General features: G+C 43.4%; 1 protein-coding gene across 2 annotated transcripts in view; it reads left to right on the forward strand.

Annotated features, from left to right (window-relative positions):
* The window catches only part of si:dkeyp-97b10.3 (NACHT, LRR and PYD domains-containing protein 1b allele 3), an 84,673-nt gene that overhangs the window by 19,275 nt on the left and 52,789 nt on the right, over positions 1-12,609 (forward strand). For both annotated transcript variants that reach the window (XM_055646364.1, XM_055646365.1), the window contains exons 2-5: positions 2,127-2,158; positions 4,276-4,311; positions 9,249-9,293; positions 10,056-10,082. In XM_055646364.1, the coding sequence (XP_055502339.1) occupies positions 2,127-2,158; positions 4,276-4,311; positions 9,249-9,293; positions 10,056-10,082 (140 nt within the window). The remainder of the gene's footprint in view (positions 1-2,126; positions 2,159-4,275; positions 4,312-9,248; positions 9,294-10,055; positions 10,083-12,609) is intronic.

A 12,609-nucleotide genomic window follows, 5' to 3' on the forward strand; every position in this document is an offset into this window, starting at 1 on the left:
TACCAGAACACAGCCTGGTTTCGAGCGTTTTGGCTACAGGGAGAGGTTGGATAGACTTGGATTATTTTCTCGCCCGGCACCAACTCCCTCACCCTCATCTCCGGTTTCGGGGGCGAGCAGAAGCAGGTTCCGGGAGAGCCGGGCCTGGTGTCGGGGAATGGCCGTGTCACGTCTGGGTCTACCCATGAGATCTATTCTCCGTCACCCATGCCATTTTGTGAAGCGTGATCATGTGAAGGTATCGTTGATTGCAACAATGAGTCATGCAGGAAATGTGATGATAAACAAAACGATACGGAGAGCAGCTGGAAAAGGTGAAGCTGCTTTCTTCAATCCCATAACCACAGTATCATCATACGTAGGTGTCATATAATTACAAACCTGATTGTAATCATGTATAGTCTTTCGCAGCTGGCTGGATAGCGTGCAACATTAAGGTTTTCACTGTACATTGGTACACGTGACATTAAACTAAACTAAACTCAATTTTACAAATCTCACCCTTGAAATTTGTGGTTGTGCAAGAGTTTCCCGGATCGAGCCTGTTTGGGGTCGCGCTACTATTTGGGACTTGTACCTCCCTGGAGCTCTGCAACATTCCTGTTGTCTGTAAATGATGCGTGAGCCCCTGATGTCAAGGTAAGCGAGGTAGAGGGGGCAATTGGGATGGGAGGTAGGGGTGGCATGTACCCGGGTGAGTGGGTATAGAGGGAAGAAGGAATGGCAGGAGTGGGGAGGAGGTGCTATTGGCACCCTGGGCGACCACTTGACTGGGAATGGGCCATCACTACTTTGATGTGTGGGAGGGAACTGCAGATGCTGGTTTAAACCGATAGACACAAAAAGCTGGAGTAACTCAGCGGGACAGGCAGCATCTCTGGAGAGAAAGAATGGGTGACATTTCGGGTCGAGACCCTTCTTCAGACTAGTGATGTTACTCGATGGCTTCACAATGAGGAGAACAAGGGCACGTTAAGTCTGGTTGCCGCAACCTTGCTGTATGTGAATTGGGCAACTGCTGAGTTAAAATCAAGACTGAAAGAATGGCCCATAGAACACAATGACCCCAATTTCAATTAATCCTCCTCCTCACTAAATACTCCGCACAGGAGTCATCAGCACATCTTCGCACACAGTGGCACAGTTGGTGGAACCACTGCCTCACAGCATCAGTGACCCAGGTTCGGTCCTAACCTCAGGTGCTGTCTGTGTGACTGTGTGGAGTTTGCACGCTCTCCCTATGACCTCGTGAGTTTCCACCACACACATTACTTCCCCACGGCCATCAGGCTATTAAACCTGGATCGGACCAAACTCTGAACATTAATAACCCATTATCTGTTATTTGCACTTTTATCAGTTTATTTATTCATGTGTGTGTATATATTTATATAATGGTATATGGACACACTGATCTGTTTTGTAGTAAATGCCTACTATGTTCTGTTGTGCTGAAGCAAAGCAAGAATTTCATTGTCCTATCAGGGACATGTGACAATAAACTGACTTGAACTTGAACTTGAGTTTCCTCCGGGTGCTCCGGTTTCCTTCCACATCCCCGAAGACGTTTGTAGTTTGTAGGTTTATTGGCCCTCTGTAAAATTGCGGTTAATGTGTAGACAATGGGTGCATAAGTGTAATAACATAGAACTGGCGGTAAGGGTGGCATGGTCTCACTTGGCCAAAGGGTCTGTTTCCACGCAGTGTCTTTTAATCAACATGTAGGCTGGTTCATCATAATCAAAATCATAATCTATTAACCAAGTATGTTTTGCAACATGGATTTAAAGTGGGTCGGTTGAGTCATATTGAATTTTCACAGACATCTCTGCTGCTGGAAATTTGAACATTCTGCACTCTTGTGTTTTTTGAAAATACAAAACACTACTAACATGAAGAAAGGACATGTAATGTTAAATGTTTGTCTTCCCTGGTGAGTGCTTCCAGCATTATTCATAAGACTTGCTATTTACTGCCGTCTTAGATTCAATTTGGAATTGCTTCGGTTTTCACAGCTAACCTACACCTATTTTATTATTTGTTAAAAACATCAACAGTGTATCAAATGTTTCACTCAACTTTAAAGGCCATAAATGACCCATTACTGTTCTTTAATTTTCTTTCAGTGAAGAGAGGGCTCCAGTAAGGAATGTGAAAGGTAATTTCATTTTATTACTAACATTTCTTGCTTTTTATGAGCAGTGGAAGCTGCTGTATGTTTCATTAGCGGTTTCAGTGGACTATTTCTATACACTATGCACTACTTGGGGATTGTGTTTACGTACGGAAAATCTTTACTGATCTAGAAGCCACAAAGATAATTTCACTGTACATGTCAGAACATGTAACAATAAAAAAAATCATTGGCCATTGATATATCAGTATACTAATCAGAGGCTGTGGTTTCCATGCAAATCAGTCTTCTGTGAAGCTCGTGAAAAGAGATCTTCACGACCTAAATATGAGGATGAATCCTTATCTTGCAAAGTATTCACTTTTGAATATGAAAAATCCATCAATTTGGTGTTTTGCTTCTGAACTTCCATGGGAAAAAAAGCATTTTGATTCTATTGAGATCGTTGAGAGTTGCGACCTAGGCATTTTGTAAGATTGGACCTTGTGTGTAGGAAGGAACTGCAGATGCAGATTTAAACTGAAGATAGACACAAAAAGCTGGAGTAACTCAGCGGGTCAGACATCATCTCTGGAGAAAAGGAATAGGTGACGTTTCGGGTCGAGACCCTCCTTCAGGTAGAAGGTACAGGAGCCTGAAGACTGCAATGACCAGGTTCAGGAATAGCTACTTCCCCACAGCCATCAAGCTATTAAACTTGGCTCGGACAAAACTCTGAACATTAATAGCCCATTATCTGTTATTTGCACTTTATCAGTTTATTTATTCATGTGTTTATATATTTATATAATGGTATATGGACACACTGATCTGTTTTGTAGTCAATGCCTACTATGTTCTGTCTGCTGAAGCAAAACAAGAATTTCATTGTCCTATCGATGTTCATACCTCTGGCTTATAAGCTGTCCAGTTGTAAAATATTCCTCCAATTTACATGGACCTTGTTGCATGGGTCACGGGTCATCCAAATCTTGCAACACAATTGATGTTTAGCAACAAAGGTGCATCTGTGGTTAATTTGCTTTGTAGTTTTGTCTCCCCTTGTGGAGAAAGGAGGTTCAAGTAGACAGATGTAGGTAAATGTTGATCAGTATGAGGAAGGGTCCTGATTTGAAAAGTCACTGATCCATGTTCTCCAGAGATGCTGCCTGACCCGCTGAGTTTCTCCAGCATTTGGTGCCTTGTTTTGACAGAGGTGGGTGATGGGAATGGAACTAACAGGTCTGTGAAGTTATTGGCATGGGACACAGTGGGCAAGTTCAGGAGGAGTGAGGTTGGGAGGATTTGGGTTGAAGCTTATAGGACTTATAGGACTGGACAAGCTAGATGCAGGAAAAATGTTCCCAATGTTGGGCGAGTCCAGAACCAGGGGCCACAGTCTTAGAGAGAAAGGGGAGGTCATTTAAGACTGAGGTGAGAAAAAAAAAATTCACCCAGAGAGTTGTGGAGTTATGGAATTCCCTGCCACAGAGGGCAGTGGAGGCCAAGTCACTGGATGGATTTAAAAGTGAGTTAGATAGAGCTCTAGGGCTTAGTGGAATCAAGGGATATGGGGAGAAGGCAGGCACGGGTTATTGATAGGGGATGATCCAATGAATGGCGGTGCTGGCTCGAAGGGCCGAATGGCCTCCTCCTGCACCTATTTTCTATGTTTCTATGAAGGGCAGTGCCTTTCTGTACTGACACATCTAAAAAGTTAAAAACTAGATTTCCCAGTTTATTGTATTTTAATGTTATGGTTTATAGTTTATTTAATTGGAAGTTGATTAGCCACAAAAACAAAACCAGTGGGGTTCATTGATGGAGAAATTTATTGATAAATGTAGTCTAATTTTTAATTTATCTGCCTTTTTAAATGTCTGCTGAGAAAGCACTGAGGAAAAGTAATATATGTATGATTTCACTGCAAATGAGAACAGAAGATTTTTAAAACAATTGCTCCTCAGAGCAATCAACATAAATTCACAACTTTATGAATCGTGATTTTGGTTTGGCGAGCAGGAAGAACATGCAATTTACTTCCAACGGTTCATAGACTTTACATTGATGGCTCTGGGGACCCAACATAGCTTGTCGTTGCAAGGTCTGCTAATTGCTTTTGCTGGATCACTCACCACTGTTGCTTTGTGTTCATTCCACAGAGGAAAATGGAGATGATGTTGACAACGCAGAGCCAGGTCAGTGGTGTTCATTCCTCACAGTCCGTCTGCCCTCTGTTCAACACCGTCACTTCTTAACGTAACATATAGAGAGAGGTAAACACGTGCATGGAAACGCATGCACGGGATGCATGAGTGCATGGGGTGGTCACCACAGCCAAGAACATGGGCCTTGCTGCAAATTTCAGCAGCAGGGCGGCAGCGGGAGTGTTGCTGCCATACAGCGCCAGAGACCCGGGTTCGATCCTGACTACGGCTGCTTATCTGTACGGAGTTTGTACGCTGTCCCGTGATCTGCGTGGGTTTTCCCCGGGATCTCTGTTCGCCGTCCACCCTCCAAAGACCTGTTGGTTAATTGGCCTAGTTAATTGTGCCTAGTGTGTGTAGGACAGTGTTAATGTTCGTTTAATGTCTGGCTCGATGGGCCGAAGGGCCTGTTTCCGTGCTGCATCTCTAAACTAAATTAAACTAAACTAAACACTTAACCTCTCGTAGCCCACCACATCCTTGCTGGTTATTAAGAAGACTTTTATATTAACCCCAATTCCTGTCACTGGGTCCGTAGCCTTCCGTGTTTGACGATTCACAAGGTTCTCACGGGAAATGTTGAGAGAATGCAATTGTCCTCTCATTCACCCGCTCATGCCGTGCATTCCAAACTCCAAACATGCTCTGGATGAAAACACTCTTCCTCAGATACCGTCTGAATCTCTTATCCGTTATCCTAAACCCATGCTGCCTGACCCTGATTCCTTTAGACACCTCTGCTACTAGCTACCCTATTTGTGCCCCATATACTTTTTTTTAATGATGGGACATTGGTAGGGGTAGGGCAGATAGCTCTGGGTTGTTTGGGGCCTGAGATCAGGTGAATGGGCATCTTATGTAGAAAGGAACTGCAGACGCTGGCCGATAGTGAAGATAGACACAAAGTGCTGGAGTAACTCAGCGGGTCAAGCAGCATCTCTGGAGAAAAAGAATGGGTGACGTTTCGGGTCAGGATCCTTCAGACTACAGTAAGTGGTCTAAGAGAATATGTGTAAAGAAAAGTAAAGCCAAAGATGTGGTCCACGTGAAGCTCGGAGGCCTTGTCAAAGGAGTAAAAGGCAGTGCAAGTCGATGGAATTTGGGCGATACTTGGATGAGGAGGTCAAGGATGATAAGATCTTTGGTGAGAAGATTGGAGGCTGGGAGTTGTGATCTCCAGGAATTGGTCGTTGTGAGGAAGCTGCTGGATTAGGTGGCTGGGAAAATTGGTTTGGAGGGATGTTTCTATCGTGGAGCTGGGTAGGGACCTTCGAATTTCAGTAAGAAGTTCAAAGCCTTGCCTGGAAGGGATTGAGGCCATTGGGATAGGGGGGAGAGTCAAGGATGAACAGTAATATTGAGTGTGGGGCAGGTCACAAGGATCCGTAGGTCCCAAACTGTTGCTGTATTGACATTTAGTTGGACGTCTATGGAGATGGCGGTTCCTGGGGCAAATTTGGCTCATTTCCCTACTGTGCTGCAGAAATGAACTTTGCACAGAAAATGACATCATTGCACTTTTTAGAGAGATTCCTAACATAATATGGTGCAAGTCCATTCAGCCCATTGAGATTTTGCCCCATTATTCCTCTTATTTCCCTGCACCCAATTACTCCTCATACCTGCCAATGCCCACCCACCCCCCACCACCCCCACCCCCGCACCCCAATACTCTTGCCACCCCACCCTACACTACTGATGATCTACAGCAGCTAATTAGCCTAACAAGATGTTTTAGCTTAGTTTATTGTCACGTGTGCCGAGGTCAAAAAAATTTTGTTGCATGCTAACCAGTCAGCAGAAAGATTATATACGTTTACAATCTGTCCACAGTGTACAGATACATGATGAAGGGAATAACATTTAGTGCAAGATAAAGTCCAGTAATGTCTGATTAAAGGTAGTCCGAGGGTCTCCAATGAGGTTGATAGTAGCTCAGTATCGCTCTCTAGTTGATGGAATGGTTCAGTTGCCTGATGACGGCTCAGGAGAAACTACCCTGTGACTGTTGCTGGGGTGTGGTAGGAAAGTGAAGCACCCATCAGAATCCACCTGCAAACTCAACATAGACAGTAGATAAGACACAAAAAGCCAGAGTAACTCAGTGGGTCAGACACCATCTACGGAGAAAAGGAACAGGTGACGTTTTGGATCGTCCCTTCTTCAGACTGAGAGTCAGAGTCAGTCCCTTTCCCTTGAGTCTCAGTCTGAAGAAGGATCTCGACCTGAAAGGTCACTTATTCCTTTTCTCCGGAGATGCTGTCTGACCCGCTGAGTCACTCCAGCATTTTGCATCTATTTTCGGTTTAACCCAGAGTCTGCAATTCCTTCCACAACACAGACGGTAGTTGGTTAGGACTGAACCTGGCTCCTTTGAGCAACAAATGTGCAGCATGAACTGCTGCATCACTGATATCTGCATTATCCCCATTATGCACAAGTGATACTACTAAATTGCTCTGGGAAATACGCAGTTAAATTTCTGAAGGGATGCAAATAGACCTAGAAATTATGGCAATTGCATTACATTTTGAGCAGAATTTAAGCATGATGCAATCAGAATTCTGAGCTGCAATGCCCACAGGCACTGGCTTGTCTCATTAAAGATTGCTTGCATTTTGCATGTGGTGCCACGTTATTATTTTAAATTCTCTCTATTTTACATCAGTACTCTGTGGAATTATGAAACTGCACAATTTTCCAAGGTTTCCATAGTTTCTCTAACTCTTTCGATACCTCAGGCCCAAATTTAACTTTTGTCCATGATGGGCCAAATATGACCATCTGTCCAGCTTCTAGCTGAGCAGTCAATACCAGCAACATGGCAAAAACCAAGGATGTAGGCTAGAGGGTCAATCATGTCACCAGACCCTAACATTTACTAGGCAATAGATAATAGACAGTAGGCCTCTCAAGCCTGCACCGCCATTCACTGTGATCATGGCTGATCGTTCACAATCAGCACCCCGTTCCTGCCTTCTCCCCATATCCCTTCATTCCACTATCTTTAAGAGCTCTATCTAACTCTCTCTTGAAAGCATCCAGAGAATTGGCCTCCACTGCCTGAGGCAGTGAATTCCACAGATTCACAACTCTCTTGGTGAAAACGTTTTTCCTCATCTCCGTTCTAAATGGCCTAACCCTTATTCTTAAACTGTGGCCCCTGGTTCTGACTCCCCCAACATTGGGAACATGTTTCCTGCCTCTAGCATGTCCAATCCCATAATAATCTTATATGTTTCAATAAGATCCCCTCTCATCCTAAATTCCAGTGTATAAAAGCCCAGTCGCTCCATTCTATCAGCATATGACAGTCCCGCCAACCCGGGAATTAACCTTGTGAACCTACGCTGCATTCCCTCAATAGCAAGAATGTTCTTCCTCAAATTTGGAGACCAAAACTGCTCACAATACTCCAGGTGTGGTCTCACCAGGGCCCTGTACAACTGCAGAAGGACCTCTTTGCTCCTTTACTCAACTCCTCTTGTTATGAAGGCCAACATTCCATTAGCTTTCTTCACTGCCTGCTGTAGCTGCATGCTTACTTTCGGTGACTGATGAACAAGGATCTAACAACGATCAATAAGGAACAAGGGAGGATTTAAGTGGTGGCCAAGGATCTGTATGAGAATTGACACTATGGTTAACCAGTTTGGACAGTGGCACAACGACAGAGCTGCTGCTTCTTTGTGCCAAACATCTGGGTTCAATCCTGACCTCGGGTGTTGTCTGTGTGGAGTTTGCACGTTCTCCCTGTGACTGCCTGGGGTTCCTTGGTGTGCTCCTGTTTCCTCCCACACTGCAATAACTTGTGGGCTTGCAGGTTAATTGGCCTCTGTAAATTGCTCCTTGTGTGTGGGCAGTGGGATAACATAGAACTAATGTTGACAATTGATCGATGGTTGACGTGGACTCGGTAGATATAGAACTAATATATGGGTCATCATGGACTCAGTGGACTGCAGGGCTTATATCCATGCTGTATCTCTGAACTAAATGTATTCATTTAATCTCCTTCATGGCCCTTCCCAAAAAACATTCCTGCACTCTGGTACTTAAGTATAATTGTTCCAAATGTATAGTAAGACTGTTACTGAACTGTATGCAAACTGTACCTAGATCCATGTAACAATAAAGTACCATTATTGTCGGAACTGCGTGGCTTTCTTGTATTTCCTGGCTTCTGTAAAGAGAGACTCCTTTCCATGCCTATGTTATGTAACTAATTCCTCCCAACAAATGGCGAGACCTGGTAATGGTGGGAGGTAATGAGGGGGGGGGGCTGCCGAGAGAACAAAGATGGACGCCGCATGGGGCGGCTCCAATAACATAGAGGGATCTAGTGTGGACTGCGAGAACAAGGGGAGATCATTGTGACTACATTGAGCACTTTGTAACTGTGTCGGCGCCCTATACTTGGTGACACTTTGCATGCTTGGTGTATGGCATGCAAAACAAAGAATTTCACTGTGACTCATCGCATGTGGTAATAAAGTATTCCTTCATTCAATCAAATTGGCTGATATGGGGCTCCATGGTTCATTTAATCACCCTGGTGCAGTTAGAGTTATACAGTCATTCAGCATGGAAACAGGCCCTTCAGCCCAACTTGCCCATGCTGAGCTAGATACCCCGCCTACACTAGTCCCACGTTGTCAGCGTCCTTTACGTGGCAACTATTTGCATACCTAGGGTTCGCAAGCAAAGAATTTCACTGTGACCTGTCGTGTAACAATAAAGTATTTATTCATTCGTTCCCCTGGCTGCCTTTAGCCCATATCCCTCTAAACCTTCCCTATCCATGTACCTGCCCAAATGTCTTTTAAATGTTATGGCACCTGCCCTCAGTTCTATCAGCTTTTTGTGGCCCGGATCAGCAAAGTAGTTTTTTTATGGATATTTTATTATCTCTCTTTTCTTATGCGCAGGTTCTGACGATGAAAGTTCTGCAGAATCTGAAAAGGTGGAGTCTGGTAAGCTGAAACACCTTCCCTGTTTCTCACGCTTCTCTGCATTCAAGCTATTGAACCTAGTGGTATCCAGAATCAAAGGGTGCATGTATTTCAGCACAAAAAGTGATCAGCTAATATTTAGATTAGATACTAATTAACGTATGTTTTATAACACTAGAATCAGATAAAGGCAGGTTTATTAAGTTGAAACACGCACTTTGTTTCATGCACATCAACGTTCAGATTATCCTGCAGCAATAATACACATACACCAACACAATAGGGTGCATTTATTTCAGTATAAATGTCTGATTAGATAATGTTAAGGTAGTCCAGCTTTCGATATTTGTTTTTTGATACTAAAATAAAACGGCAATTGAATTGAGCACACCAGACAGCTGTTTCTAAATACAGAGCAAAAAAGAGAGCTACTGGGTCAGGCATCATCTATAGAGGGAATGGACAGTTCATGTTTCAGGTCGAGACCCTTCACCTGGAGTTTGATGCTGTCTGGTGGGCTGCCACTGGATCGCCAGATTACAGCATCTGCAGTCTCATGTGCCTCTGTATCTAAATATTATTGGACTTATTTAATTGAGTTAACTTCATCAATGCAACAAAATATTTAACTAATCATTAAAATAATACTTTGAAATATTACTTTCACAGATTTGAATTTTTAAGGCATGCTTATCTTGCGTTTAATATTGGTGCATTTCATGATTATTTTTTCTATTTCTTTTACACCTAAAATTCTCAATGATGTTGAATAAAAATGTGAAGATTCGGACACATCCGAGGCAGATTCAGGTAATTTATTTTTCCATTGTTCAATAAATTGATGTGTTGGCATTATTGATAAAAAATAAACAAACTAATATTTAGAACGGAGACGAGGAAACACTTTTTCTCACAGAGAGTGGTGAGTCTGTGGAATGCTCTGCCTCAGGTGGAGGCGGGTTCTCTGGATGCTTTCAAGAGAGAGCTAGATAGGGCTCTTAAAAATAGCGGATTCCGGGGATATGGGGAGAAGGCAGGAAAGGGTACTGATTGGGGATGATCAGCCATGATCACATTGAATGGCAGTGCTGGCTCGAAGGGCCGAATGGCCGTCTCCTGCACCAATTTTCTATTGTCTATAATATTTAAGTATGTCTAACTCTAGACTAACCCATCATAGAAACATAGAAACATAGAAATTAGGTGCAGGAGTAGGCCATTCGGCCCTTCGAGCCTGCACCGCCATTCAATATGATCATGGCTGATCATCCAACTCAGTAACCCGTACCTGCCTTCTCTCCATACCCCCTGATCCCCTTAGCCACAAGGGCCACATCTAACTCCCTCTTAAATATAGCCAATGAACTGGCCTCAACTACCCTCTGTGGCAGAGAGTTCCAGAGATTCACCTCTCTCTGTGTGAAAAAAGTTCTCCTCATCTCGGTTTTAAAGGATTTCCCCCTTATCCTTAAGCTGTGACCCCTTGTCCTGGACTTCCCTAACATCGGGAACAATCTTCCTGCATCTAGCCTGTCCAACCCCTTAAGAATTTTGTAAGTTTCTATAAGATCCCCTCTCAATCTCCTAAATTCTAGAGAGTATAAACCAAGTCTATCCTGTCTTTCTTCATAAGACAGTCCTGACATCCCAGGAATCAGTCTGGTGAACCGTCTCTGCACTCCCTCTATGGCAATAATGTCCTTCCTCAGATTTGGAGACCTTGCTGAATGTTCTACTTATTTATATTGATCTTTCAATTTTAGCATTAACATGAAGAATCTGATTACTGAATGATTATTTCACATATATGTGCATAATAACTACTTCAATAAAGAAAATGAAGAATTGCACCTATCTTTACCTCAGGAAGCTTCTAAAGTACTTTTGCAGTGCAGTCAACACAGTGGCAAAACTAGCAGAGTTGCTTCCACACAGCACCAGAGACCTGGGTTCGATTGTGATCTCTGGTGCTGTCTGTGTGGAGTTTGCATGTTCTCCCTGTGACCGCATGGGATTTCTCCGGCTGCTTCAGTTTTCTCTCACATCCCAAAGCTGCACAGGTTAATTGGCCAACTGTAAAGTTGCCCCTAAAGTTTAGGGAATGGATGCAAAAGAACGACAACTATTGTGTATGCGTGATCAATAATCAGCAAGGACTCTGGTGGGCCGAAGGGCCTGTTTCCATGGTAGATTTCTGAAATAAACAAGGGGAATCATGCCGGGCAGTCTGTACACAATTAGCTCCTCCAAACAGCATGATGACTATAAGATCATCTCAGACTGGTAAGATCATCTCTGACCCCTCTCACCCTGGCCACAACTCCTTTGAAGCGCTTCGCTCTGGAAGGCGAGTCCACAGTCAAAGCCACCACAGTCAGACATAAAAACAGCTTTTTCCACGAGCAGTAACTCTGCTCTGTAACCTCCTTTGGCTCTTGTATTTTATTTCAGTCTTCACATGTTTAGATTATAATGTTTTATTTTTAATTGTCTACTGTATATCATGTTGTTACTCGCGAGCAAAGCACCAAGGCAAATTCCTTGCATGTATACATACTTGGCTCCTAAAATGTATTCAATTCAATTCAATTCAATAAGACGGTGATCTGCATGGAAAAATAATTCAATAAGAAATAATGAGACTAGCAGTTGATGGCATGGCATGCAACAGGCCGAATCCTGGGAAGTGGAATCGGTACAGAGAGATTTTGATGGTTGCCATGATACGGTGGGCTGAAGGGCCTGTTTGTGTGCAGTATGACTCAACGACTTATTTGATTTTTAGTCTAGTTTTTGTTGTTAGGCTTACCGAAATAACAGTGAAAAGCATTTGTTTGCGTCCTATCGCTGAAGTTTAGGAGGCGGGATCTCATCGAAACCCACCAAATAACGAAAGGCCTAGATAGAGTGGAGGCGTAGAGGATGTGGGAGAGCAGTGGGAGAGACCAGGAATAAAAGCACGTGCCTTCGGAATGGAGATTAGAGGGTTTTCTTTCGCCCGAGGGTGATAAATGTACGGAATTCATAGCCACAGACGGCCAAGTCATTCGGTATTTACAAAATGGAGATTGATAGGTTGTTGATTAGTAAGGGTGCCAAAGATTGAATGGGGTTGAGAGGGGAAAATGGATCAGCCATGATCGAATGGCAGACTTAATGGGCCAAATGGCCAAATTCTGCTCCTATGCCTTATGATCTTATGATGATCACTACCTGCTGCACCAGTAGGATGTTCTTTCAAGGATAACTATGGGGGAAATTAGTTCATAGTTCAGTGATAGGTTCGGAATTAGACCATTAGGCCTATCAAGTCTACTTTGACATTCAATCATGGCTG

This window comes from Leucoraja erinacea, chromosome 14 (genome assembly GCF_028641065.1).
Source record: "Leucoraja erinacea ecotype New England chromosome 14, Leri_hhj_1, whole genome shotgun sequence".
In the NCBI taxonomy this organism is placed as follows: Eukaryota; Metazoa; Chordata; class Chondrichthyes; order Rajiformes; family Rajidae; genus Leucoraja; species Leucoraja erinaceus.